The sequence below is a fragment of the Lagopus leucura genome, unplaced genomic scaffold (genome assembly GCF_019238085.1).
Source record: "Lagopus leucura isolate 7727_CA_CO unplaced genomic scaffold, USGS_WTPT01 Super-Scaffold_100004, whole genome shotgun sequence".
NCBI classification, from domain to species: domain Eukaryota; kingdom Metazoa; phylum Chordata; class Aves; order Galliformes; family Phasianidae; genus Lagopus; species Lagopus leucura.
The window spans coordinates 29,300,185-29,327,004 of record NW_024962264.1 but is presented as its reverse complement, the minus strand read 5'-3'; the positions used below and the strand labels follow the sequence as shown (position 1 = coordinate 29,327,004).

The following is a 26,820-nucleotide window of genomic DNA, read 5'->3' as shown; positions in this document are numbered from 1 at the left end:
CCAAGTTGTATCTGCTCTGATTTCATGCCCACAGCTTGCTCTGACAGTACTGACAGCCCACTTCTTCTCATTTACTGTCAAATCATTGTATCTTCAGACAGGAACCATGTTGTTGCTTGTTTAGCACATAGAAATAAAGCAAATGAAGCTGTCTCATAGGTTTCCCTATGGCTCACATGCTCACTATAAAATTACCCTTCCACAGTCCAGCAGCTAGTATTACAAAATAAGAGGCACTAGCCAAGTATCACGTTTCCAATGCTACCATGGCTTCTCAAAAAGCAGTAACATTTTTTCAGAACCATAGCAGTGAATTGCTTAAATAGACATTACAAAGGCCTTGAAAAATATTTACCCTGCAAACTCAGTTTTGGGCTGCGTGGACTTGGCAGGACGAGTCCCATGAAACCAGGCTGTTGCTGCATGTCATGCATGCCAAATGTGGCATGGAAAAAGCTTCTCTCTATCACATATGAACTGCAAACACTTACTGACTTGCTCTTACAAACAGTGCAAAATGAGAAGGCAGTTCCTCTGCAGTATTCACTCAGCCATTTTTTTTCCATGGGGTTTTGGTCCCTGCCTTCTTATAACCAAAAAAGTCATCTAAACAATGAGGTTAGCTTTACAACATCATGGTGGCTTGAAAAGCTCTGTGAAGAGTGGAATAATTCATAGAAGTTTCAAAATAAAAAAAATCATTTTTTTATGAGCACAGGTTTTTCTGTAATATTAAGCACTAGTTTTGCCCTATTTATTGTAAAATAGACAAATCTAAGTATTTTAAATCATTCATTCGAGGAAGAGTAAAATCTTATTTTTTCTTCCTCTCTCATTTTGTCTTCCAGTGGGAAATTCCAAGGTATTTCTCTTTGCAATAACACTCTTCACGTGCCTAAAATAAAGCAGAAATCCATTCAGTTTCCCAGCCAGCTGGAAAGAACCACAGCTTTCCAAAAAGGGCTGAGCTGAGAAGTAGCCAAGAGAAAGGACTAAGCCAGGATGTACCTGGGGATTTTGCTCTGAAGTGCATCCCAGCATGACACATTTGGCAGCTCAAAGAGGCTCTTATCTCTGTCCTGGCTCCTGCTGCCTTCAAAGCATGTGATAATGGCCCAGGCGTCTGGCAAAGTAAATAACCAACTTTTCCACCTACACACAAACCTTGGGACAGAGGTGCTTCAAGAAGCCAACACTAGTGAATGGGAAAACACATTCCTCTTCCTGTAGATACCTTTGTCTCCATGGCTCTCTTCTTTTTGCGCCATGGTCCTGACGTATATAAACCAGAGCCCTTGGCTCAGTCCTTTCTCCAGGGGCTGGAAGAAGCAAGGTTCTCGATGCGCTGGGCAGACCTGCTCATCCTTCTCCCTGCAGCCTGGTACCAGCTAGCAGCTTTCCTCTTCGCTGCTCTCTTCCATTATCTCTGTGCTTTGGGGCACCTCTCTCTGATTTCCCGGTACGTGGTCTCCATACCAGGGGCAATTTGTGTCCATGGGTACTTTCTGGGTCTCTCCTGGCTTTCTGCAGTCCCCTCTTTGTGCAGTAGGGCCAGTTCAGGGTGGTTAAAGCTACAATAGCCAGGCTAGGCTCTCCTGCATTGCAAGAGGTGGGTTTACCAGAATGAGCACACAGGCAAGAAGAGCAGGGCAGGGAATGGGGACTGTCTCCAGTGTGACGCAGATAGGGGCCAGGCAGGACCTGCTTTGTCCTTTCCCAGTGTGGACCTGTGGAGGCTGCACGTCTCATACTACACTATACTACTAACACCAGAGCAGGAATTCCAAGCTACATTTTCTCCAAAAGCTGTCCAAAGGGCATCTGGTCTCTTCTAGGTACATCTTCCTCCTTGCTGGAGGATGTCTCCTTGCAGGCACAGCCCTGGGCAGTTACGCCACGCTGCTTCTCATCCCTGCTGTCGGCTCCATGCTCATGCTCCTCTTGGTCAGTCCAGCTTATGTCCATACCTGGGTCTTCTGCCTCCAGATGTGCTGGCAGACACTCTGCCACCTGGCCCTGGTGCTGGAGCCACAGGACACCAGGTAACCCTCCAGCATTGCTTCCCTCCCTCTCCCACCATCCCAATTGCTTTGGGAGGAACTGCATGAAATGCTGCTTCATAGCAGTTGGTCCCCCTGGGCCTCCCTCAACCTGCAGCACTCTGGGCATGACAGGAGAAGGTGGGATATGCATGCTCATGCCCACCCTTTGAGAGTCTCTCAGCAGTGCTCAGGTGCCCTCTCCTTCCAGGCCAGCTGTCACCCTCTCTGCAATCATGCTGCTTACTCAGAAGGTGACATCTCTGGCCCTGGACATCCACGAAGGGACCGTGCTGCCCCAGCCTGGCCAGGGGCTGTTGCAGAGAGCCTTGCCCCTGTGTAGCTACCTGCTCTTCTTCCCAGCCCTCCTTGGAGGCCCACTGTGCTCCTTCAGCAAGTTTCAGGCCCAGGTCACGTCTCTGGGGGCCGTCCCCTGCCCGCTGCATGCTGTGGGCTGGAGGTACCTCGGGGTGCTGGTGCTGCAGATGCTGCGTGCATGGCTGGAAGCCTGGCTGCCCTGCATGCAGGGCTGGGCCAGCATGGGCCACATGTGGGCACAGGCCTTGCTCTTCAGACTGGCATACTACTCGCAGTGGGTGCTGGATGAGGCCCTCCTGGAGGCAGCAGGCTTTGGGGCAGCGGTGGAGCAGGGAGACCTTTCTGGCCATGACCTTTGGACACTAGAGACCACACATCGCCTGGCTGTCTTCTCCAGAACATGGAACAAGAGTACATCCCTCTGGCTGAGGAGGCTGGTCTACCAGCGCTGCCCAGCTCAGCCACTCCTTGCCACTTTTGCCTTCTCTGCATGGTGGCACGGCCTTCGCCCTGGCCAAATCTTTGGTTTCCTATGCTGGGCCATCATGGTAGAAGCTGACTATCGAATCCATCCCTTCCTCAGCTCCCGGGCCACCTCCTGTGTTGCAAAGCTCCTCTACTGTAGCACAACCTGGGTCTTCACACAGCTCATCATTGCCTACATCCAGATGGCTGTGGAGACAGAGAACTTCTCCATGCTCTGTCTACTCTGGACTTCCTACAACAGTATCCTTCCCTTCACTTATTGCCTCGTGCTGCTGCTGCTGCTGCTGTTTGCTCAGAAACCAAAGCAGAACTGAGCCTGTCCTGGGCTAACTCGACTGACTGGCTAGAGGATGTCCCTGCACATAGAATTGTAAGTGTGGGAAAGACCGCTAAGATCACTCAGTCCAATTATCAACCCATCCCCACCATGCCCACTAACCATGTCTCTCAGTGCTTTCACTCTTCTTGAAAACCTCTAGGGATGGTGACTCCAGCACCTCCCTGCGCAGCGTGTGCCAATACCTCACTACCCTCTCTGAGAAGAAATTTTTCATGTGAGCACAGAGAGATAAGAGCTTTTGTCAAGAAATCTCCAGAGGCTCAGCTTGTCTTTTACTAATGGGATATCCCCCAGTTTCAAGGGATGCACTGATGCAAGGCATGGATGTCACCAAACTGGGCAGAAGGGCTCTCAGCAGCACTGACTGCCCAGTGTTTGTCTTGGGGCTTTAGGTCTCAGCTTCATTTCATGTGGAAAGCATGTAGCCTTGCCATCAAATTCATCTGTACTGCAAATGTGCATTTATCAGCAACAGTGTCTACCTCCTGGGAGCTTGTCCTCCACTGGGATCACAGCTATGTGGAGGGAGCCACACCTTACTGGCTTTCTTGTACCCAAGAACTAGTGGGAACCTGGACACAGGAAAAGAAGCTGGCAGTCTATGTGGGGTCAGCACAGGACAAACAACATTCCTTTCCCTACCCCCCAGCAGCACAACTGGAAGGCATGGGCTTGCTGTGCTTCCCCAGCAGGTGTCCCTTCACACTTTCCCTGATATATTTTAGGCTGGAGAAAAGCATGAGATCAGAGGGAAAGATATTAGGAAAATGTAGATTTAAGAGATTTTGTTTATATGAAAGCATGAAACCAATCATTCAACGTCACCAGAATATAGCTGAAAATGTTACAAGACTGTTGTTGGCCTCTGATATACGGGAGATGCTGCTGCAGGGAACCAGGATCAGTACCAGAAGCAGTCTCAAACACCCCAACTTAAGTGAAAGCATTACAATCAGGTTCAAATCCTACACCATGCAGACGTCACAGCAATCTCAGGGTGGATGTTTGTTACTAAAGTCAGCATACAAAATGGATCCGACCTTGCTTTATGTGGGCTAGCTGGATGTTTGGGTCCTGAGCTGAGCCTTGCAGGCCACTTGCCACATATATTATCTATCTCTCTTTGCCAGCACCACTGTTATAAGATCACATGCTGCAGACTGGGGCCAGAGTTTCCAGGGTAAAGCATGCAGGATGGTCCACAGGACAGTGGTTCCCAAGCAAGAAGGTTCACGCTGCCTGTATTGGAGGGAAGTGTATGGAAGTCAGGCGCAAGAAAGCCAATGCATAAAAAAATCCCCGACAGTCACAGTTGGAGTCATCTCACATTCTTTCAGCAGGCAGGGACGTGCAAGGCTTCCTCCCTAAGGGGGTTGGGGGAAATTCATTGCAAATGGGTGCCCAGCCAAGGAACCATCCCCTCCCATCAGCAGCAACCACAGCCAAATAGATTAAAAAATCCAGGTGAGAAGCCTGGAGAAGATTCACAGAAAGTGTACAATGTGTCAAAAATCCTGGGGAATTAAAATTCCCACAAGAGAGCAGGCTAGAGCTGGAAGTGAAGTGAGACTGAAGGAAAGTTTTCTCCTCATTTTCAGCTGAGCTGGGGGTAGCTCAGCTAGTCATGTCCTCCCTCAACAAAGCTGATACTGGGCTCTCTTCATAAGTCCCAAACCTACTCCTCAGCCAATGACTGCAGAACTGTAGCAGGGCAGCTCATCTCTGCTTCGTTCTGGAGTGGAAGAGAGCCCCCAAATCTTCCTGAAAAATTAGCAGCAGCAAGGCATCAAGACAAAGCCAGGTGGCTGCCATATGTCTTGATAGAGGGAAAGGAGCTGGAAGGGGTTGAGCAGCTTTGCTCTCTTCCATGGTGCCACATCTGTTGGAAGAACATTCACAGTGCATCCTGCCCTACACATTTGTTACAAAAACACAGCAGCAATAAGGGCCTCTCATACCAAAGGCTACTGTGGCCAGGCCAGCTAATCTCACAGTTAAGGGGTTAAATAAACGCTACACACAAGGGACAGGTAAGTTACCCGGTGATGGGAAGGTGTTGGATGGATGGGGAAAGCAAAGTGGCCTGGCCATGACTTTCTTCCCCGAGGCCTTGGAGGTGAATTGGGGATTTTCCATTTCATTAACTTTACAAGGGGTAATTCCAGCATTCAGCATCATCTCTGTGAACAGCCCCATCCTAGCTCTCTCATCCTTGCACAAATGAGCAGCTACAAGGCTGCAGTTCAAGACAGGAAGGCAATGCTGTATTAGCACCTAGAGAAGGTAATAGGCCGGTGACAATGTGTTTCTCACAGCAGAAAATACAGCTTATACAGCCATGATTTTTGTTGTAAAATGGATGTCAAAACACACATGAATTTGAAAGCCCCTTGTGGTTCTTCCTCACAAAGGAGAGTTGTATGTACTGCTCTGGCTCCCAGGAAGAATAAGCCAGCCTGCCCACTCTGGTGATCAGAGTAGGGACAAAGGATCATCCTACATGTGCAGAAACCAACTCAAGTACATTTTGTTCATGAGAAACATGCACACAAAGGCAGGAGTTTATTAGTCCACAGACTTACCATACAAAAAAAGTCCTCCTTTAGAGGAGTAGGCTCCCAGCTTTGCCTGCTCACAAATTAGTGCTCGGGGTACTAACCATGTCTTACATTGATCAGAGCACAGGATAGGAAATGAACACATGTTCACAGCCAAGATTCAAGCCTCTCACATTTTAATGGGGCTGTGTACCTTTCACTGCAAGGCAATCGGGAGCCCTCAGCCACCTCTGAGACATGTCCAAGGTCAGAGCAGCTGCAGCAGTTTTAATGTGTGTGAGAGGGAGACAGGCTCAGCAGAGGCCAAGTACTGGCAGCACAGCCAGTCCTCCAGTTCCACGCTCCGCTCCGTGTCCACAGCCCTCTCCGCAAACTTCATCATCAGCAGGGCACGCTTCATGTCCACCCAGTTCTGAAGCACCTGGTGGAGGGCTTCCTCGTGGCTGAGGGGCTGTTCAGTCAGGTCCTTCCGTGGCCCCCACAGCAAGCACTGCAGCATCCGCTTGGCCTCGGTGATCCGCACGCGCTTGATGGGATCTGCCTCCAGAAGCAGGTGGGCCAGCTGCTGGAGCCCCCGGGAGTAAATGGACAGGCTGGGCAGAGAAGGGAGGTCCTCAGGGCTGTACTCTTGCTCCTTGAGGTGCACCTTCTCCTCAAAGGGGTTGGGCTGGTGCAGGAGCTCATAGATGAGAATTCCAGTCTGAAACTCATCAAACTTCTTGTACTGAGAAGCTGACACAATCTCCGGGGCCAGCCGGGCCTGGCTCTTCTTCAGTTTGGAGTCTCCAGATCCTGGCTTCTGTTTAGCTTTCAAAAAATTGCTGATGATGAGGCGGGGCAAATTTCTGTCATCTCTGGCCTTCGCACAGCTCATTGGGGGCTTGCAGGGGACAAGAAGAAGGTTCTCCAGACACAGGTCCCGATGGATGATGCTGTGCTCTTTTAGATGCTCCAGGCCATTGCAGAGCTGGAGGAGCAAGAAGCAAACCCGACGTTCGTACATCTCAGGTTTGGCTTGGTGCAGTGCCACCGAGTCCCTCACGAAGTCGGCGGTGGTCTGGCTTGGCACCTCGCGGGTGATGACCACCACACAGTCATGCTCACTGGTGGTGCGGGAGGGACGGAGGCCGTCCCCAGACATGCTCTTCCCCACACTGGAGGTCAGCAACATGCTGGAGGGGACAGAGGCCACAAAATGCCCACAGTCCTGCTGAATGTTGAAGTGGACTGGCACTGGGGGGCTGCAGTACGAAGCAGCTGCCTTGGACTCTTGGGTTTTACATATCTGTGAGGAGAGACCAAAAGACATGTCTTATCTGTCAGCACTTTCTTCCCACCGCACCCTTCTTTGGTTCTGCATCCTGGAGTTCCTTTCACATCCTCCTCAAACACTTCACTTCCTTGCTTCAGTAATTACCCTGATCAATGGCTGAAGAAAACCAGTAACAAACTATACTCATCAGCACAGGGAAAAAAAAAAAAAGCTCCAGAGGAAAGTGGGAGACAGTAGGAGCAAACAACAGATTTAGAAATAACTGATAAAGCTCCAAACTCAAGGGGAAAAACAAACAAACAAACAAACAAAACATTTTCTAGTCTAGATTTCCTTAAACTAATGTGACTCTGTCTTCATTTCATTTTGTATTTGAGCATTAAAGACTAAGCAAACTCCAAACCAGTTTTATTATGGGAGTATCCATTAACTTATGGGGCCTTCTGGCATTTCTATTATACTTTTTTTTCCCCCTTTTATTTAGGGATATATTTATATCTTACCCACAGGAATCAACAACAGGCTGAAACACAGCATAAAAGGTTTCAAACCCTGGAGCGTGCCACTGCCAGTCACGGCATGCGTGCAAAATCAGACAAGAAATCAATTTTGCCTCTGAGTTAAAATAAATTCAATAATAGAGAGGAGCTAGGGAAGCAGGCTGCTTTTGTATTCCACTAGCAGCAGTTCGAATCCAGGCGTTTGCAGGTAATTCACTCAGATGAGATGATAGTGTGGAGATAGAGCATTTCAAGCTCCTATTGTCCTTTCTCTTCTAAACAAAAATACTCTGCTACATGCTTATTTTGTAGAAAGATAATCTCTGGAGAGCTGGACAGACTGCAGATTGGGTCACAGCAAGCCCAAATGTTTCCAATGGCAGAGGAAGCTTTCCATATCCTTGCTGCTCAAATTTGCTTGTTCCTCCTGCACATGGGTAAGACTCATAAGGCTTAGGACAAGGGAAAAGAGGAATCCTCAGGAGAATAAATGCAACCAGATAGGGTCAGGGAGATCCTCCCCAGTCAGCTGATCTTCATGACTTTCACTTGCACCAGAGGCATCCTCCATGCAGCAAGACCAAGTAAGAGCCTGAGGCTGGATTAGTCATTCACCTTTAAGCAGAGAAAGAAGCCAAGGAGTAGAGTGTATCTTGACTTAATTCCTCTGAAGACATTTCATGTAACCTTGGGTCCTTCCAGCTAATTTAGATGTATCCATGCCTGCCTTTGCACAGACCAAACTCTGGCTCTGGCTGCACAAGTCAGGTCCTCTACCCATCATGAGTTATCCAAATCTAATTTTAACTACAGGTCTGTGATTTCTTACATGTCCAAAAATCTGTACCACAAGCCAGGAGGAGCAGTTAGAAATCAGCCAACGGTAAAGCTTTACGAGTATTCTCTATCTCATCTACCAAAAAGAAGGTGGCCCACTGGAACACTGCAGATGTGCGAGTGCACACGCATAAGCACATACGTAACTTCACTTAATGCTGGCTCAGAGCACTGCCCTGTTGGACCGGTTTTGGCTTTATTGCAGTGCTCTGCAGCATAGCAAGAGCACAGGGAGACAAGCACAGACCCATTAAGAGACTAAAATGTGGTGTTTCTGCCTTGGCAGTAATTCATCCACTACAGCAGTAGAGCTTAGCTTCTGAACCCCCCCAGGCACAGCAGGCAAGATGGAAGGTCTGCATGTACCACAGGGGATCACGCATTGAAAAGGAACATGCCACTTCACCATGCAGTTCTCAGGTTTCTGCAGGAAATTTTCCATGGATTAGGAATAACGTGTAAGAGAAGCTGCTGCTCTGAGCGTTGGACTAGCAGCAAGCCCCCATCCAACTCTACTCTGGTTATTTGGAGCCCTCCTGTTGGGTTGACCCTACTTTCTTTAAAAAAAATCAACTGGCTTTAAAGTGATCACTTAGCTAAAACACCCCCTTGGGGGCTGTACTAGTGAAAACAGTTCAGAAGAAATTTTTCTCTTGCTTAATGCATCTCTAGCATTGCTTTTTTGGGGAATTATTTTAGGTCTTTAAAAGCAATATGAAGAGGAAGCAGCAATGAACTTCCCCTAGGCTGAAGTCCAAATAGAAATTAAAGGCTCAGTATTCCAGCAGTAACTTGGGTCAAGAACACTGAATCCATGAAATGTACATGAAGTTTATTGATCTAGGTTTCAGAGAGCTTGACCATGGCACCTCAAGTTTCCATTTCAAATGTAGATTCTACACAATGACAGGAATGTATGTATTTCAGGCAAGCCTGACCTTACACAGCATGTCTAGGTCAGCCTTGCCTTGTTTAATTGAGACCTGAAAAATCTTAAAGCCTGTAGTTTCAAGATCATGCAAGCACTCACACAGTTTCTGGATCAAACCTTTCACTTAAAAGGCAGGCAGAGGGAAAATGGATGTATTTGATAGCTTTTAAGCAGCTTCTGTTGTCAAAGGTGAACAATGCTAACTTTACAACATAGCATTTGCACAAAGTTTTTTTTAGAGAGAAACAGGTTGTGTTGTAAACCCCAGCAGTCTGAAGAAGTAGGCACCCAGCTGACATTTGTTACAACAAAAACCTACATCTCCAAATCAACTCTTTCAAGGTGTGAAGGAAAACTAGCAATCTTGGGAGGGGTTTTCATTTGCCAAACTTCAGCTATGAGAATGATGAACCTGAAGAAAACAGGCCAGCAAATTCTGGTGATGATTCTTAAATCTGTATTGCTAATTCTGCTCTTTCATTTGGTGCCCAATGGAAAGGAACCCAGAAATTCAGTCCCAGCTCTGCTATTGACCAGGTTGAATGGGGCCCTGATCTAGTATTAAATGTGGAGGATGGCAGTGCTGCATACAGCATGGGGGTTGATGTTTGATGAGTCCTTGAGGTCCCTTCCAACCCAAGCCATTCTACGATTCTGTGGGATGCAGAGCCTGCAGCTTTTTGCCCAGGCTTACCTTTGTCACGGCCTTACCTTCACAGCATAGGTGGTGGAAGGGTCCTTGGAGCAGGTGGCACAGTAGTAGATTGCATCCCCTGAGTCACAGCAGGGCTTGTTGCATGTCAGCTTGAAAAGCGACCAGTTGTTCTCATTGAAGTGCAGCTCATTCTTTTGCTCCCGCATGAAGCAATCCTCACACTTTGCGACCAGGCGGCGCAAGGACTCAGCATAGAGGGCCCCCAGCTTGGCGTATACCCCCTCCTTGCTGTCAATATTGCTCAGGAGGTTGTGGAGCTGGAGGCTGGAGCCTGATGATACCTGGCTGGACATGCTGAGCTGCGAGGAAGAACGGGACTGGAGGTTTCTACTGGGGACGCAGGTCCCTGTGTTCTTGCTGGTGGCTGAGCCCCAGTAGCCATTTCCTTTGGAGCCTTTCTCCAGGGACTCTGAGGAGGAGAAGATGCTGGGGTGACCTCTGAGACTGGCCGGGTGGAGGAAAGGAGAGTCCTCATGGAGGCAGACGTTGCTCTCAGAATGGCTGACGTTCAGCCTGGGGCAAGCAGTACCAGCTGCTCTGCCTGAAGACCCCTGTCCCCCAAAAAAGCCATCTGGGGAGGACACTGTCCTGCTCACTGTCTTTTTCTGAGGCAGAGGAGGCGGGCGGCTTGAGACAGAAGAGAGACTGTCATCACCGGAGGCAGGAGGGAAGGGGACAGGGGGAAAGGCCAGGATTTCAGCTGGAGGGGGTGAGTGGTTTGGCTCAGACGAGTGTCCTAGGAGACAGCAAAGTACAGGGTTTCATCCACGGTGGAGAGCACGGACCCCTCTCCATGTACCTGCCATCCCTACAAGCTACCTCCACCAGTACCCAACAGGCAATTCTCATCACCTGCAAAGCTACACCATAGGGGTTGGGTCTTTAATCTGGTTTAATACAGTAGCTCTGAAAAGCAGGATGCAACCAGCTAGCTAAAGGAATGGTCTGCAGATCAGAAATTGCTTTCCTATGAACTGCATGCACGATAGCAAAAAGCTGGTAGAGGATAAATATTTAAGCTGTGACATCATACAGAAGGAGGTAAGAATGAAGATCTCAGGGATTCTTGTTGGACAGCAATCTCTCAAGCAAAGCCTGTTTCACCTGGGAGCTGCCACCCAGTGCCTCAGCAGCATGGCATGATAAGAGTGACTCATGCAACACACAGCTCTGGTTTAAACATGAGCAGAGCAGCCCAATCAAGGATATTGAACACGTCTTCCTGCCTTACACTGGGTAAGGGTCATTGTATGGGGTTTGGCAAGCTCCACTCTTCTGAAGAAATCTGGCCTCCCCACTGTCTGTCCCCAGCTTACATCAGACCTCCCTGCTCAGAGGGCAACCAGCCCCACTGCATACCACAAAACCCTTTCAGCTCCCTACAGCATTTACACAAGTACAGGAACACTCATTCAGGCAGCTGTAGCTGTTGCCTTTCTACCTGGCTGGAGACAAGTAATATGGATGCAGAAGAGGAAAAAAGTGGAAAAAGGATGATTGACACTGAAATAAAGACCAAGACTTTCAGGTCAGGGAGACAGAAAAAAATAGAGTCCCTGCCTGGTCCGCAGGAAAGATCCCCTCTATCAAAAAACTGGCAGAACTGCAGACGAGGCATTCAGCAGAGTATGTCTTGCCACTTCCACTCCAAGGGGCTTTAACAGAAGATGCAGCTAAGAGGAATTCTTCAGCATGCAGTCCAAGAGTAACACAATCACCAGGATATGCAGTCAGATTCCCACTTCAAGAGGTAGGATTCATCTGATAGAAACTTACGGAACAAGCAGCATTACTGGAACCTCTGGCAACAAGTTCACATGCACACCCACAGACGCCAAATTGCTCTCGCCTCTTTTTTATGTGCTGCTGGGCTCTGCCCTAAGCATAGGTTAACAACTGAAAGCCTTCCATAACTTTCCGTACTGCGCTCTGCACCTTCAGGGTAGAGTCCTTCCTTCTGCAGCAAAGGGCTTGAACACCGCCCCATATTTTAACATCTGACAGCATAGCAAATTAATGCGGGCTCACCTCACACAATGGCTGACTGCATAACAACTGCTTGCTTACATCAGCAAGAGGAAAAAATTACATACAGGTTACTCAGTTTAAAGCACAGCCTTCCTGAGTTGAGTTTAAAGTCGCCTCTGCTAGTGGAGGCAGAGAAATCCTCTTGTCTTGTGTAAGTTTTGACTGCAAATTGCTCCTGTGCCCTGCAAGTAAAGATCTGACGCATGCGAGTTCTCCTTCCCCATGTACAATTTCCTGGCAGTCTCACTCTCAGAGTCCAAGATAGAAGTGGAAAAATTGACTTTCCAGAGCTCTGGCTCTTAATTTTATAGCTGCACGCTGTTGCTCTTGGAAAGACAGAACTTCCACTACATGAAGGTTGCTTTTGCAAAAAGGAAATACTTTCTGAGCTGCCAAACATGTTAGCACATGTCTAAGTTACACACTTATGAAGAAAGTGACTTCATATTAGTATTTTTTAATTTCAGTTAAACAAGTGCAGGCAGATTTTCCCCCTTCAAGAAACAACTGGGAACACAATGAGAGGGAGAGATCAACTACTAGCACAAGAGTCTGGTACTTTTCAAATCCTTTAAGGACTGTCCATGAATGCAACTTTGGGCAATGTATGGAGCACAACCAAGACAAACAGAACTGCTTTCAGACAGGGGCTTCATCCAGACAAGAGGAGAATCACAGGACAAACAGATTTGGCTCTGACCAAATGAAAGAGGAAAAAACCATGATGTTGATCTGGCTCTGCCACATTCATCTTAAGTGTATCAAGAAGCAGGAGGGTGAAATAATGACTTCTAGTTTTGTCAGGGGAGTTTCAGATTGGATATTAGGAAAAATTTATTCTCAGAAAGAGTAGTGAGGCACTCGCACAGGCTGCCCAGGGTGATGGTGGAGTCACCACCCCTGGAGGTGTTCAAGAAATGTGGAGATGAGGCATTGAGGGACATGGTTAGTGGGCATAGTGGGGATGGGGTGATGGTGGGACTTAGTGGTCTCTTCCAAACTTAATGATTCTATGATTCAATACAGTGGTTTGCTAGGAGAATTAGGTTATGGGATCCCTGTGATCGCTGCTTTGCAAATGCTGCTCCAGCAGTGGTACTCAGTATAGGGCAATCCCTCCTCAGTGCTAATGCTACTTCTCCTCTACCCTGCAGCCACTTACTGCCATCGCTGCCGGCCTGAGTGTCAGAGTTGAGGCTGTCGGAGGAGCCAGCTGTGAAGCTGACGTGGACGCTCCTGAAAGGTGGGCTCAGGCTCTCAGCAGAGCTGTTGCTGGCCCTCTCCAACTCAGCGTTATTTGGGTTCATCTTCAGAACATGCCTAGGGAGAGTATACAGAGAGGTCAGGAGACAGCAAAAGACATGATGCATACACTTTTGCATGGAGAATCAAGCTGAGAGCAGCCTCAGCTTGATCTCTGCACACCCATACTGACACGCTATTACCTTGTGCACTTTTCCTCTTCTTGCTCTAGAACTTGGGGATCGTATCCCACTGACACTGAGCAAGCTATAGCCCTGCAAAGCACCAGTCCCCATGAGAAACCCGCTGCGTTTGAGCAGAGAGAGACCCATTGGGGTGACAGCACCCAACCCTGGTCTGCATCTTCTTTTTCCTAGTGTGGTCCTGAATCATATCCCATTTTGGCCATTGCCACTGGGAAGTGGGGACCCACCATTATTTGCCCTTGGTAAAACTCAGTGGAAAGGCAAAGCATCACTTCTCCCATTTTACAGAAGGACTGGGCATCAGAATCCAGCTCCTACTTGGCAGAGGCAAGAGGATAAGGAAGTTCCATCACTGGCAATCATCATTTCCTTGGTGCATCGTTGTAACGATTGACATCTTCCAAAAAAAGAATGACCTCTGCAGAAAACAAGAGCATGCCAAACCCAGGACCTACCATGCAATTTTTAATGTAAGGCCCACTTCCATTTAAAGGTCATACAACTTCCATCTAAAAGAAATAAATACATAAACCATAAGCTGTCCTTATGTCCTGCCAGAGTCACAGTTCAAACGATCACTTGTAGGCAAGCAGGATACAGAACGTGATAAAGAGTTTCCCCTGCATTTTCTTCATTTTTTCTTCTCTGGAAAACAACAGGAGGTGTTGAAATCAAACACCCCATTTTTGGTACAGTTCAGACTCTATGGCCAGTAAACAAAGGCTATTTGGGGGGCCGCCCCCCCCTTTTTTTTTTTTAAAAAAAAAATAAAACTGCTAATCTACTGATAAAACTCAACAGATTGTTGAATGAGAACATATAAAGGCTGCTGGAAAATTTGCAAAAAAGAAAAACAGCTTCCACCAGCTATCTTGCTGGAAGGTATCTGGCGTTTCCTAATCAGAGCTGAATGGCTGCTGAGAAAGACAAACAAAAGGCATACATGGCTGTTCTTGTGACACATTGTTCACACACACACACAGTCCCTCCTCTTCCTCAAGCCAAGCCGATGCCACAAGTGTTTTACGGTTAAGAAACATTTTGCCCTATGTCCAGACAAAGCACTTACTCTCATGTCCACACAACCACATGGAGAGCAGCACGTAGGAGAAGCCCGGAAGAAACTTCTGCCAGACTTCCTCACTTGCCCGAGCAGCCTCATTCTAAAAATACTCAGGGACTGATCAAAATGAGGCTGTGAAAACCACCCCAGGTACAGCTTGGTGGAGCCACTGCTCTTGATCTTGCGCCGGTGATGAGTTTACCACACACACTCGGTCACTGCAGCCAGCCTCTGCGGGATGGTTTGCAAAACTTCACACGCATCACACAAGGCAGGTTAAAAGGAAAAAGTAAAAAGAGCAAGCAAGAGATGCACTGAGATTTTTAGCTCTGTTGCTGGCAACCAGCTGGTCTCAAATTCTTTTTTTTTTTTTTTTTTTTTTTAAATAAAACTATACGTATACATATATACACACATGCACACATATATATATACATACATATGGATACGTAAACTATTCAAAATCATCCCATAACTGCATTGCTCAGAAGCTCAGTTTTTAGTAACATGGGGAAATAGATGGAGAGGTACCCACCCACGCAGTTGAGAATCAAGGAAGCATTTGAATCCATAAAAAAAGAAAGATTTTAGGAGAGAGCTGGCCTTGATTTGCACAGATGAGACGCTTTCTAACACGTTCCTCCCCCCATCCACACACAGCACACACGCACACAAAAGAAAAGTTGATGCATTTCAGTTTCTGTCCCATCACTTAAGCACAGATCCACGGCGCTGCCTTACCATTCCCGCACTCAGGCAGTGATGAGACTTTGCTCAGCGGTGCAAGGTCCGCCGCGCGCAGCCGCACCTATTCCTCCCAGCAACCTGGGCACAACACGGCCGCCTCCAGCACCCTCCTGGCTGCGTGTTTGCCGAGCCCAGCACTGAAGTCATACGTACAGAGAGCCCCATTTCCTTTCTGTACGGCTGTGACTTATGTAAAATGCAGTTCCTGAATAGGCACACCGAAATAGAAATTGCTCGCCGCTTAAGCGACATCCTGCTCTTGTTTCAGATGCTACAGCAGGCCAGCTTATACTGCCTGGAAATATTCTAGTTTCACATCTCCCTCCTTTCCTAGGAGCTGCTCAACACGCAGCCTGCAGCACGCCCAGGTTAAATACTGATCACTGTACCAAAGAACTACTGACAGTGCTTGCTGTGGCCAAACTGTCCCATTTCAATAAAATTAGCTGAGCTATTGCTCACTGTAACAGCCTATAGGATCCCAATTTACAGCTAACCCCAACTTCCTCTCCTTTGTAGTGTTCATTCATATCAAGGGCATAGGTTAGTGCTCTCTCTCTTGCCTTTTCCATCTAAAGATATTGAAAATAAAGAGCAGGATCTAATTTTAAACACTACAGCCCGTGCCTAATATACCTCCATTTCCCAAATCTGTGCTCAGCACCTTAAGTGGTAGCTTCAAGAGCAGCACCCTCAAGCCAGAGTGCATAAAGAGCAGGTCACAAAAGAGTCAGCTCAATCTAATAATCTAACAAGACAGGATTTCCAGCTTTCCTAATTACTCTGGCAGCTTTAAACACACTAGAATTATTCAACATCCTCCACACACGACATCCTGGCATACTCAGGCAACCCCTCCGATTCCCTATTCCCCAGTTTTTGCATCCTGGACAGCAGCACTATAACACGCTATCTCAGTACATCTCAAGCTCATTTGTCCTTTCATTGGTGGTGGATTTCATGACGTGCCAAGCTGCACACATTTACTGCCTGAGGTGAGCATGTTCTTCAAAGTCCAGAAGGTATCTAAAGCACTGCCCTTTGAAGGTGGCACTAATTACTATGAAAACAGCAGTGCCGTTTCCTTTGTTTTAGAGACGCATAAAATAGATTAACAGTCAAGGTTTATATGCTGGAAGGAACCATTAGGATCATTTTGCATAAACCTCTGCATAACATAGGCATAAATTTCAACAAGGACTCATCCCTTGTGCAGAATAAGTGAATGCCACAATTTTATCACCAAAGGACATTTAAACCATCACTGCACATTGAAGTCCTGAGGATCCTAGTTCTCCTGGTGAGCCCTTTCCATAGCCAACTACCCTTCCAGCTCTTGGAAGAAGGCCAGCTGCCATTTTCCTTTTCCAATCTCTTTCCTTTTGTAGTTTGACTCATTTTCTATTCAGTTTCAAGCTTTAAATATCTGTAATCTTTCAAACAAGAACTGTATGAAGAAACAGAAGGATGAAATAGGTACAGGTGAGCTTACAGCAAACCTGGAGTCTCATCAGTGCCTTGCACTGTTTTTTCCTCCTTTTCATTGTTAGAGCAAAGAGGAACCAAAAAAAAAAGACAATTTTAACATGCTGCGTATTCTCTTCTTTCTCAAATTTGAAATACATGTACATTTTCTTTAATCAATTCAGTTTAGTCAAGAAAGTCAATAATATTGAACTGTTACAGCTTCAGACCTAGGAGGAAAAAAGATGGTTACACACCTTTCCTGAAACTGCACTCAGCCTACCCTGGCCTCATCTACACTCATCTGGTGAAGGGACCTTCACAGCTGTCCCACCAGAGGATGTCTTGGGCTGGCACATCCTGTGTCTGTGAGGGACAATATCACAACCATAACAGTGGTGGCTCTTCCATTATGGAAAAGCACATGCCCACATGCTGCCCAGGCCTAGGAGAGTAGAAACGTGTCTCACAGTCACCATATATGCAAGATCTCCTTCCTCCTCAGGCACGTCGCCCAAGAATGCCAGAGATGTTCCACCAGCACCAGGCAAGTCCTACCACGAGTTAAAGCTGCCAGTAATGGCTGCACAGGTAACACAATCCTGCTATGGTGGTTTTAACTAGCTGTGCACGTAGGCATCCCTCCCGCTGACACACACAAGTAACAACTCCCTGGATCCTGCATCAACACGCTCAGAGAAGGCAAGCTGGAGATGAAAACAAGAGCATGCTCAAAGCAAACAAACAAAACAGCTGGCTGTGTTTGCATGGCTTGTGAAACCCACCATTGCGATCGTATCACTCCTTAGGCCACAGGGCCACGCAGGGCCTTGGTAACCAGGGAGTGGTGCTCTTTGAGTAAGGCATCCCAAGGCTCAGCTGCAGGCATCAAGGTTTTGGGAGGCAGCTGCATGTAGCACAACGCATTGCCTACAGCAATGGGGATAAGAGCAATGCCAGCACCTTCCTCAACCAGATGGCATGTTCCATAGCTCCACAAAAGATGCTGGCCATACATTCCACACATACCCTGTCCTCACTTTCCCTGTCCTCTTTCTAGCACACAGATGCTTTCAAGATGACTCAGAATCTACTGTTAAAGTTGATGTAGCCTGGGCCTGAAACAGCCCTTCCAAGGAGAAGAAAATGCTCCACACCCACCAGGACAGATCACAATTCCTAGCACATCAAGTGGATGGCACTGCTGGGGTGTGAACCACTGACTGTCAGGGCCATCATCCTTCTGGCCTGCCTGGTGACCTTTGCTCTGCAGGGAAAAATCAGGTGCTAAAGGACTGTCAGCAGGTGACTTGGCATTTCCTAGGTGATCACTCAACAGCATCACATCATCCCAGCTCTACTGGACCTGAGAATCTCACAAGGCAAGCACAACCCCAAGCACAGGCTGATAGAAGGCACCCAGTGGCAGCAACTGTGAAATAAGGTTCATAGTATCAGAGCCAAAGAAGATCTCAGCGCCATCGCTGATTCTAAAGGCAATAAAGCTCATCTGCGTGCTCACATGTTTGTGGACCATTTCTTTCCCCTCAAGCTTCATCAAGCACCATGTAGCATTACAGCAGAAAAAACAGCACTAAGAACTAAAGCCTATTTTTCGTCTTGTCCCCTTCTCTTGAGAAACCCAATCTGTTCACTACTTAGTCATTTTAAACCATTTGAAAATGCTTTGTTAAAAGGAAATTCAAACCAATTTAAAGTTCTCTCTGTTAGCCAGACCTTGAAAATCTGGTACGAGAGCAGGGCGATGGATGCACCAACCCTAACATTGTCACAGCCTAAAGGATGCTGCTGACCACAAACAACCCTGACTGCAGGCCCCATCAGCAAGTTCTCCAAATGCTCAACTTTTAAACCAAGGAGCTGGAGTCAAATCCACTGTGCAGTGCACAGTTTCAGGAAACAAAACTGAATTACGCAATAAAGCAAATGCAGAACACCTGCGGAATGTGAAATATCCCAGTCCCCTGTGATCAGACAGCCTAATTCATTAATTGTACAGAAAGGAATTTTTTTTTTTAATTATTCCCTGGGTGCTTTTTTTTTGTTGTCGTTGTTTTGTTTTGTTTTGTTTTTAATACAACTGTGGGAGCTGAATACACACAAGTATCAGAAGTCTGCTATATTAATTACTTAGCAGAGTGACTTCCTTCCCAGATGGACAGCTTTCCTGCACACATTTTGTGGTGCCTGATGTCACCTTGCCCACAAGCCTGAATCCCAGGAGAGCTCCAGCAAAGGGAAGGCTCCCTGAAGCCAGGTGGCTCCACACATCATAAGCACATGGTAGACAACTCCAATTACTTGCTTGCAGGGGAGCCCTCCCTAGGAAAGTACAGCTTCAAGTGTTAACCTTTAAAGCAAAAAAGATGTTAGAGCCAAATTGAAAACTAGGATTTCAGAGGCCCTTGCTATGAGCACCAAGGAAGCTGCCCATTGCCACCTACAAGATGAGCTTGTAACCTCAGGTTTTAGGTTGCACTCAATACTACGGATTTCTGCTGAGACAGAACAAAACTGATGTGGGAAGCAGTAGAAGGGTCCAACGCATGAACCTTGATCTCACTTGAGTATTGTGACCCAGAGCAACCATTTACAGCCAAGAAAAACCAGGGTTTGCAAATATCTGACAGTTTTTCAGCTATGTCGTCATCTCCTATACTCCTGAAAATCCACCTCAGAAAGGGAAGAAAAAAGAACAATAATCGCCTGCCAGTCAACCAAGCCCTACAGAAATCATTGCAATTGCAAAAGCTTAGCAGTCACACACACGCTCACGGGGTTGTACCTGGACTGCTTTTTTGGTGGCGGCGGTGGTGGTGGTGCAAACTCCACCCCATTGCTCTTGTCCTTAGGGAAGTCAAAGGAGAAAGATAATGACTTGCTGATCCCAGCCTGACTCTCCAGCACTGGGCAGTCTTCCACAAGGTCAGCGCCAGCTCTTCCATTCTCAGCTCCCACTGCCCATGGGTGGGTTGAGAGCTCCTGCTCTTCCTCTTCTTCCTCCTCTTCCTCTATCCGGCACTGCTTGGCCCATGTAGGGGTGTAGTATTTCTGCCTCCTGTCATAGGGTGAGCCTGCCAGGCTTCTGCTGGACTCTTCCACAGAAATCCCATTAACGTGAGTGCATGGAGAAGAAGATGTCCTGAAGGCACCTGTATCCGCACAGCTCCTTGGCAGCTGAGCCCCAGCTCCATCCTGACTACTGGTGTCACCAAGCTTTGTCACAGAGGAACTGACTGGGGATACATGGCTCTCCTCACTGCCCTGCTGGCTGTTTTTGGACATCTTTGGGGGGATGGCTGGGCTCTCCATAACTGTGTTTTTGGTAGGAGCTGCCAAGTGAAACCTTGGGCCATTTTCACTTCCAGATGCTTGAAAAATCTCTCCAGGCTCAACAGTGGGTGATGAAGTCCCAAAATCAGGGTGGGAAGCAGGGCTGACACATGGCCATTGAACACCCACAGCAGAGTCAGGGCTGCTGAGAAATATTGTCTTGTGGTCATCCTCCGTGTGCGCGGCCATAATCGTTATCTTTGCTGCCACTTGGGCTGTGGAGTCCTGGTGCTCCTTTTCAGCACCCAGCAGCCAGCTCCCATCCCTCCACGTGCCATCGGCCTGCTCCTTGCCACCGGTCAGCTTCTCTGCATCCACACATCCACCAACCCCCTTCAGCTGAGCTTTCTTCCTCTTGGTGCTCTCAGCATAGATGGGATCCCCACGGGCCGGCTCAGTGAGGCGGGCACGCTGCGGCTCCACCAAGGCCTGCTGGGGAGCGTTCAGTCCCTCAGGCCTGGAGCCTCCATCCAGGTCTCTGGAGAGAAGTAAGTCATCCTTCTCCCGGCACAGCGCAGAGGCAGCCATCTTGCTGCTGCTCTCAGGGAGGGCAGCAGTGTCAGACTGACGGGTCGGCTTTTTACTCTCTGCACACAAGGTGTAGGGGAGCAGATCACTCCGCTCCTTCGCTATGCAGAAGGCCACATTCACAGCCCTGCGCTCCTCCTCACTGAACTTTGCTGCCCTGCCACTCAGCCTGGAGAGCTCCACAGTATCCCTCTGCCTCCAGCCGCGGGGAGCCAGGCTCTCTCTGTGGGACTCTGCGATCGAACAGTACTCTCCCCCTTCCCCTTCGACACCAGAGCAGAGGCGGCCACAGTCACCCTCTGGGGGTGAAAGGTTTCTGCCAGAGCTCACAACACCTCTGTCCCCCAGATTAGGGCAGAGGGGCCGATGTGACAGGGCAGACTTCTCCTTGGCTCTTTCCTCTTGCTTGCCCACCTCGCCCACCAGCACCAAGCTGTGGATGGAGACGTTCCTCTCCACGTGGCTCTCCAGGCCACGCAGGCCCACCATGGAATAGCTGGGTGTGCAGCAGGACAGGCAGTCGCGTGGTGGGCTGTGCAGGAAGGGTTTTCTCACGCCACTGGCTCCAAACCCATCGAGGCAGATCCGCTGTGAGTCGCCTGACTTCAGAAGGAGATGTTTACCGGAAACCATTCCCCAGCCGACCTGCGCAGGCCAAAGAGACAAGCGTGCTATCAGCACAGCAAAATGAAAGAGAAAGCAACACAAGAAAAAGAACCAAAGGAAAGTTTACCAGCATTCGCAGACTGTTCTGTGCCGTGCTCACCCCACTGATGTCTCTTGAGAGGCTTTCCTACTTGTCCTGCTTCCCGCACCACTTGCATTACCAACAATGGCAATGCACTGGAAAAAGGCATCCTCCTTTCTCTTTGTACGGGTTCACTGCCAGAAACATGTCCAACCTGTCATCCTGTCTGTGAGTCACCATGCAATTAAAGATTCAGAGAGGGAAGGAGTATTTGCGCTTTCCTCTGCTATTTTCGCTTCATTTCACACCGCTGCTCCAGAGCCAAATTCTCCGGAGCACAGACACTATAGACTGTCATAGATTTTCCTGTGACAGCAGCTTGGTGACACCCAGCAGGAGGGACTGGGGAGTAGAAGGAGGAACATATCTGAAATCTCTTCACCTGAGAGAGATTTACACCAATTGGGTCTCACAGCACTGCTTCCCAGAAGTGAGGGAAAAAATTCACTAAAGTTCCTCTGCCTCAAGACTGTCAGACTTAACTCAGCTCAGTTCTTAAGATGGAAAGCCAAGGAAAAAAACAAGAAGATCATACTGGATGTGTAGTACCTGCCAACCCGTGGCCAGGCTGCAGCAGCCCTGTTCCTCCATATCACTAGCTATTCACGAGGCAGTCAGGCTATGGTTTCTGGGACACCAGGCTCTGCGCATGGCCTGAGAGCGGAAGATTCTGAGGCAGGAGGGGACCATTCCCGCACCTCACATGTGCCTCCTGCAGTGACACTCAGCTGTAGCCCCAGGACTTATTTCCAGTAGTTTTTTTCTAGGAAAGTAACTAACCCACGTGCTCATTTAAGTTCCTATGCATGTTTTTAAGCTCCTTTGCACTCACAAGCAATGTTTAATTCCGCTTTAGCCAAAGATAATTTGGGAAACCAACACAGCTCTATAAATCTGAGTCAAGAGCAAAAGGAAAAGCAGTGAGAATGAAACGGCTTTATCAGATCCTTCTAGTGTTCCTGAGCGGAGGTAGAGTAATGGGAAGTCATGCTTTGACTGGATTAATCATTACCTGTGACAGATCTGAATTCATATTCACATCCGCCCACGTGTCAGAAACATCTGAGTTGATCATAGTTGGCTTCACAGCAATGGTTGGCTTGGAGAACACAGAGGTATTTACGCCTTCGTCTTCCAACGCTGGGCTCTCGGGCTTGCTCCTACCTCCATTCGGGAGCACGCCGCATGCTCCCACGTCTGGGGGTGTTTGCAGCCGATGGGAACTCTTTGGGTTGAAGCAGTTTTTACAGGAGCCAGGCTTCCACACGTGTTCCACAAAGTCACTGCACGCAGACATCTTCAAATCCTGGAGGCTCAGAGCAAGAGCCCAACGCGTCTTCTACACTGTCCTCCGCTGTTCATTTTGCAGTTGCTTTTAAGGTCACCAAGTTATCTGGAAAGGCACAGCACTGCCTGGTTAGTTTCAGTATCCACAAAACAGAAAGAAAAAAAGAAATGGAATGATCTTTAATAGGACAGGTGATAATTACACTCATTCTGCCTTCGTCACAAAGGCTCATTGTTTACAAGGCTTTCTTCACAGCTTAGCTAAAGCCCACACAATCACTTAAAAAGCCTCAACTTCTAAGCATAACTCTGCAAGAGAGAAGACATCAAACAAGCAGCATTCCTACATGATTTAATTCCCTGTTTAATGAGCGTGCAGAACCAGCCTCACGCAAGGCTTAGATCAAGGGGAAGGGGAAGAGGTCTTGGAAGAGCTGCTCACAGCCTTGCAGAGCAGAGCCAGGTGGGAAAGGTTTCCTTCCCAAAGTGACATCCTCTCTCTGGAAAAAAGCATGGAGATAAAATCATAGAATCATTAAGGTTGGAAAAGGCTTCTAAGACCATCAAGCACAACCGCCAACGCACCCCCACCATGCCCACTAACTGCCCCTCAGTGGTACAGGGACCAGAGTCGGTGACTGTAACCAAGGGGACTGACAACAACTGTCCTTCATCCAGAAGCACCACTGTGGTTCCTGCAGCTGCACACAAAGGCTTCTCTCCCAGCCAGACGAGCAGCAGGGCTGGGGCTGGCACTGATTGCAGCAAGTGCCTGGCAGAAAGCTCGCATCCGCTCTGCCAGGAGCCACAAATAACAGTGTCAGCTTGCTGAAACGATTCATTGTCTGCAAAGGGAGAAGCGCTTTGCTCTTGGATTACTTACAGACAAGGATGCCTTCCCATCTTCCTTCCCCAGGAGGAAATGCCCCAGGAGGAAGACATTCCTGCATTCCTGTGCCCCCTCCCTGCACGGCCAGATCTGATTGCGCTCAGTCAGTAGCTATCTACAGCTAACAACTTTGGAGATACTTCAGAGATGACTCCCACAGAGCTCAGTGGATTAGAGAAGAAAAGATCAGAAAACGCAACTGGACCAGGAAAACTGCAGCTGGCTGCTGTGAGTGCCCTGCCACAGAAGCACCCCGTGTCGCTCTGGGGTTCTTTCCTGCATCACCAACCTCAGGGCACCAGCTCCTAGCCAGCAAGCTGGTGCTTGCAAATCAACCAAACCAAGATTCCTCCAAGGGTCTCCAAGGGCACATGCGCTTTCCATCCCTGAACCAACAGCACCGAAGTAAATCTTACCACCTGATCCTGCCAGGCTCTCACCATGCAGACACAACACTATGGCTACAGACAACTTTGCACCTGTACACCTTCAGAACCAGATGCACTTCTGTCACACTTTGATCCTCTCTGGATACAGCACGGGCACTTGGCTCCCAGATGGAAAGGGGGGAGAGCCAGTAAGAGCTCAGGGGGAACAAAGCAAATGGGAGAGATGCTGGCCCAAAAGCATCAGCTGAATCCAGTTGGCCCCCTTGTTAAGGGGGCTCCTACTGCTTAAGGTACCTGCAGGCTGGTGCTGTCAGGCAGGCTGATAAATTGACAAAAAGGAAATCAATGAGATTCACAAATCAGATAGGAGGATGTCTCACTCTTTACAGAGAAGAGACTGTTTTAGACAGGTTTTTCCGTAGATTTCACAGACTCCAATCACTTTTAGACACACACCCAACACCTCATGCTTCTACAAAATTCACATTATTTGCCAGAGAAGAACAATGACAACAAAACCCCACATCTTTTTAAACATGACCGCACTCTCACTTCGTTTCCTTTCAGATGCAGCAAGCAGCAACCAGCCCTTCATCAAGCCGGGGATTGCCTTCAGATGTGGGCTGCTCACCAAGTCAGGGGGCAATGATCCAAGCGCCCCATTATTCATTTTATCCACCCGACCGAGAAAAGAAAAATTAACGTGCTACGATGCAGGGATGCTGAACGCCGGGAAGGAAGCCGGGAAGTTCGCAGCTCTAATGGCTTCTGCATCACCCGAAGGTAGTTAGCAAGTGTCCTGATGGGAGCTAGCAATGGGGGAGGGAAAAAAAAAAAAGCAAAAAAAAAAAAAAAAAAAAAGCACCACACAAAGGAAAGGCAGGGAGCGGAGTCGGGGAAAACCCCTCATTCCCGGCCCACAGCCGGCGCTGCGCCGCTCAGCCCGGGATCCCCTTCCCGCAGCCGAAGCAACGTTCCCAGTCGGCGGGCAGCAGGAGTCCGGCGCGGCTCGGATGCGCCCCGCAGGGTTTCATCGGAGCGAGGATGCTCCGGCCACGAGGCCCCCCCAGGCGCCGACCTGCCCGAAGTTTCCCGAGAGGACGCTTCGCCCCCACCCCCCAGACTCCATCGAGGTCTCCCCGAGCCCGGCTTTGTCCCGGCGCTGCCCGCCCCCGGCCCCGCCGCGCTCACCGCGCTCCGCTCCGCACTGCCGCCGCCGGGCGACTGCGAGCGCTGCTCCGCGTGGGCCGGGGGTAGCGGCCGCCCCGCCCCGATCCGCCCCACCTCACCCCACCCCACCCCGCCGGGAGGCAGCGGGAGCGGAGCTCCGCAGCCCACCGCCGCCTCCGTGCTGTGCGGTTGTGAGCGTTTCAGCAACTCGGGATCTGAGGAGTGGGGCTGCAGGGAAAGGAAAAGCCTCCCCGCGCAGCTCGGGGCTCTCCATGCTCTGCTTTTTCCAGATCCACGTGTGATCGGTTACTAAAACAGCCCAGAAACGCCACATTAAAAGAATCGCAGGAAAACACGGGATTCCTCCGCTTCGCTTGCCACATTGCTATAAAGAAGTCTGCCCAACACACCTCCCACTTCGCCTTTCAAGCAAAGCACTCATTTGCTCACCACCAATTCACTGCATCTCTTTGCAGTGCCAGTGCACTCACTCAAATGAGTGCATTCACTCTCAGAAACACATTAATCATGACTGAAACCTTCTTTCTAGCCACATTTCATCTGCACAAAGGGAAAGTCACTCTGGAAAGTCATCAGCACCACCTGGGTTACACACCTGAGGACACAGGTGCCTCAATCACAAAGGTTTTCAACTGGACCCTTGTTGCAAGTCAATGGAGCTGGAGCATTCCAGAGCTGCCAGGAGCCTGTGTGCTCACTGCCAGTTTCCCTGGCAGCTCCCCGGGTCTGGCTGGCCCATCCATCCACAGCTGGAGATTGCCATAGAAAATGACAGAGTCCCCATCTCTGGGGTAGACTGTCCTGAGATGTCCACCCCAGGTGGAAAATCCTTTCCCATGCCAGAGGCTTTGGGGTTATAGATTAGTGAAAATTCATTTGTTCCAGTGAAGTCATAGATTCATTAAGGTTGGAAAAGACCTCTAGGTTCACCAAGTCCCCACCATGCCCACTGACCACATCCCTCAGTGCCACATCTCCATGGTTCCTCATCATCTCCAGGAATGGTAACACCACCACCTCCCTGGGCAGCCTGTGCCACTGCATCACCTCTTTTCGAGAAGAAGCGTTCCCTAATATCCAATTTGAATCTCCCTGAGGGCAACTTGAGGCCATTCTTTCTCATTCTAAAGTCATTTTCTTCTTATGTCCAAAGACAAGGAAAACAGTGCACCCTCACATTTTCAGAAAACTATTGTTGTTCTGGACTGAAATCAACGATGACAGCTTTTTGGGTGGCTGTAATCTCCCATGATTTTTTTCAATACAGCGTTCAGTGTTGTTCATGATGGCATTTTATCAATGGCCAAGAATTGCAATATTGAGGCACGTATACTTGGAACTGGCCTTTCTGTGCACCCTGTACCTTCTCCCACTCCATTTTTTCTGTTTGCCATGCCCCTTTTTGCAAGCTCCCACGCAGCATTTCTCCTCTCTCTTTCTTGCAGAGGTGTGTGGGCTGACCCATTCCCAAGGTTTCTCCTTGGCCCTATGGATGTTGCATCTCGTAGGAAGAATGTACCCTGGGACCAGGGTACGTAGGTACCAGGATCCAAAAAAGTCCTGAAATCCAAACCCCTATAAAAATGATTAGCCTTATTAGCCAAACCCTAATGTAGTCTCAGAACCACCCACCATGGGAATGAATCACTGACCACATCTGGAGGTTCACAGTGTAGACAGGGACCAT

At 48.7% G+C, this 26,820-nt stretch overlaps 2 protein-coding genes across 5 annotated transcripts in view; one reads left to right on the top strand and one right to left on the bottom strand.

The window, feature by feature from the left end:
• Positions 1–1,340: 1,340 nt before the first annotated feature.
• On the top strand, positions 1,341–3,157 carry MBOAT4 (membrane bound O-acyltransferase domain containing 4). The gene is made up of 3 exons (XM_042870427.1): positions 1,341–1,459; positions 1,836–2,042; positions 2,251–3,157. The coding sequence occupies exons 1-3, from the start codon at positions 1,341–1,343 to the stop codon at positions 3,155–3,157; spliced, it is 1,233 nt and encodes a 410-aa protein (XP_042726361.1).
• A 2,402-nt stretch (positions 3,158–5,559) lies between these two features.
• PRAG1 (PEAK1 related, kinase-activating pseudokinase 1) overlaps positions 5,560–26,820 on the bottom strand; it is a 29,000-nt gene continuing 7,739 nt past the window's right edge. The window contains exons 1-6 of one of the 4 annotated variants that reach the window (XM_042872141.1): positions 25,134–25,156; positions 22,390–22,770; positions 19,554–21,274; positions 13,188–13,345; positions 9,994–10,733; positions 5,560–7,026 (exon numbers count right to left, since the gene is read on the bottom strand). In XM_042872141.1, the coding sequence (XP_042728075.1) occupies positions 5,989–7,026; positions 9,994–10,733; positions 13,188–13,345; positions 19,554–21,274; positions 22,390–22,674 (3,942 nt within the window). In that variant the 5' untranslated portion in view covers positions 22,675–22,770; positions 25,134–25,156 and the 3' untranslated portion in view covers positions 5,560–5,988. Of the gene's footprint in view, positions 7,027–9,993; positions 10,734–13,187; positions 13,346–19,553; positions 21,275–21,362; positions 21,384–22,389; positions 22,771–22,867; positions 22,915–25,133; positions 25,157–26,820 lie in introns of those variants that run through there. The other 3 variants (XM_042872142.1, XM_042872143.1, XM_042872144.1) reach the window with 3 other exon arrangements.

Excerpts from the sequence above, each read along its gene's own strand:
- MBOAT4 (XM_042870427.1), top strand. The coding sequence starts at position 1,341 with ATGCGCTGGGCAGACCTGCTCATCCTTCTCCCTGCAGCCTGGTACCAG. Across the intron at positions 1,460-1,835 it reads CACCTCTCTCTGATTTCCCG|GTACATCTTCCTCCTTGCTG; the intron begins GTACGTGGTCTC and ends GGTCTCTTCTAG. Across the intron at positions 2,043-2,250 it reads CTGGAGCCACAGGACACCAG|GCCAGCTGTCACCCTCTCTG; the intron begins GTAACCCTCCAG and ends CTCTCCTTCCAG.